Source organism: Plasmodium reichenowi, assembly GCF_001601855.1.
Source record: "Plasmodium reichenowi strain SY57 chromosome Unknown, whole genome shotgun sequence".
NCBI lineage: Eukaryota > Apicomplexa > Aconoidasida > Haemosporida > Plasmodiidae > Plasmodium > Plasmodium reichenowi.
The window spans coordinates 1-520 of NW_017962212.1; the positions used below are offsets into that span (position 1 = coordinate 1).

The 520-nt window shown below is 23.5% G+C and overlaps 1 protein-coding gene across 1 annotated transcript; it reads left to right on the forward strand.

The window, feature by feature from the left end:
• On the forward strand, positions 1–520 carry PRSY57_0004300C (regulator of chromosome condensation, putative; the record flags this gene model as incomplete). Its single annotated transcript, XM_012905871.2, has 1 exon — positions 1–520. A coding segment is annotated over one exon (520 nt), but the record flags the coding sequence as incomplete, so codon positions are not given.

The following is a 520-nucleotide window of genomic DNA, read 5'->3' on the forward strand; positions in this document are numbered from 1 at the left end:
ATATTAATATGGATGCAAAGAAAAATGGAAAGGTAGCCACAAAAAAAGATGAAATAAAAAATATGAATAGTTTAAATAATAATTATTTAAATAATTCTTTAGATTCATATGATCATTTTATTTATTCACCAGATGATGTTATAAACAATAATGTTGATATGAACAAAGTACAATTCAAGGAGAAAACTAGAATTGTTGATATATCGTGTGGTTTAAATCATACCTTATGTTTAGATGATAAAAATAATGTATACAGTTTTGGAGATGATAGTAAGATTCAATTAGGGTTAGGAGAAAGTCGAACAAATAAAAATTCTTTAGCTGGAACAAAATGGAAAGATCAAATAAAACTTGGATATACATCTGCAACAAAAAATGCAACAAATTATTCTTTTTATGATAGACATATACAAAGTAGTCCCCAAAAAATAATGAAAAAAATTAATGATAACGAAATAATAAATGATATATATAAAATTAATGCTGGTTCAAATTTCTCTATGATCTTTTCAAATGATAA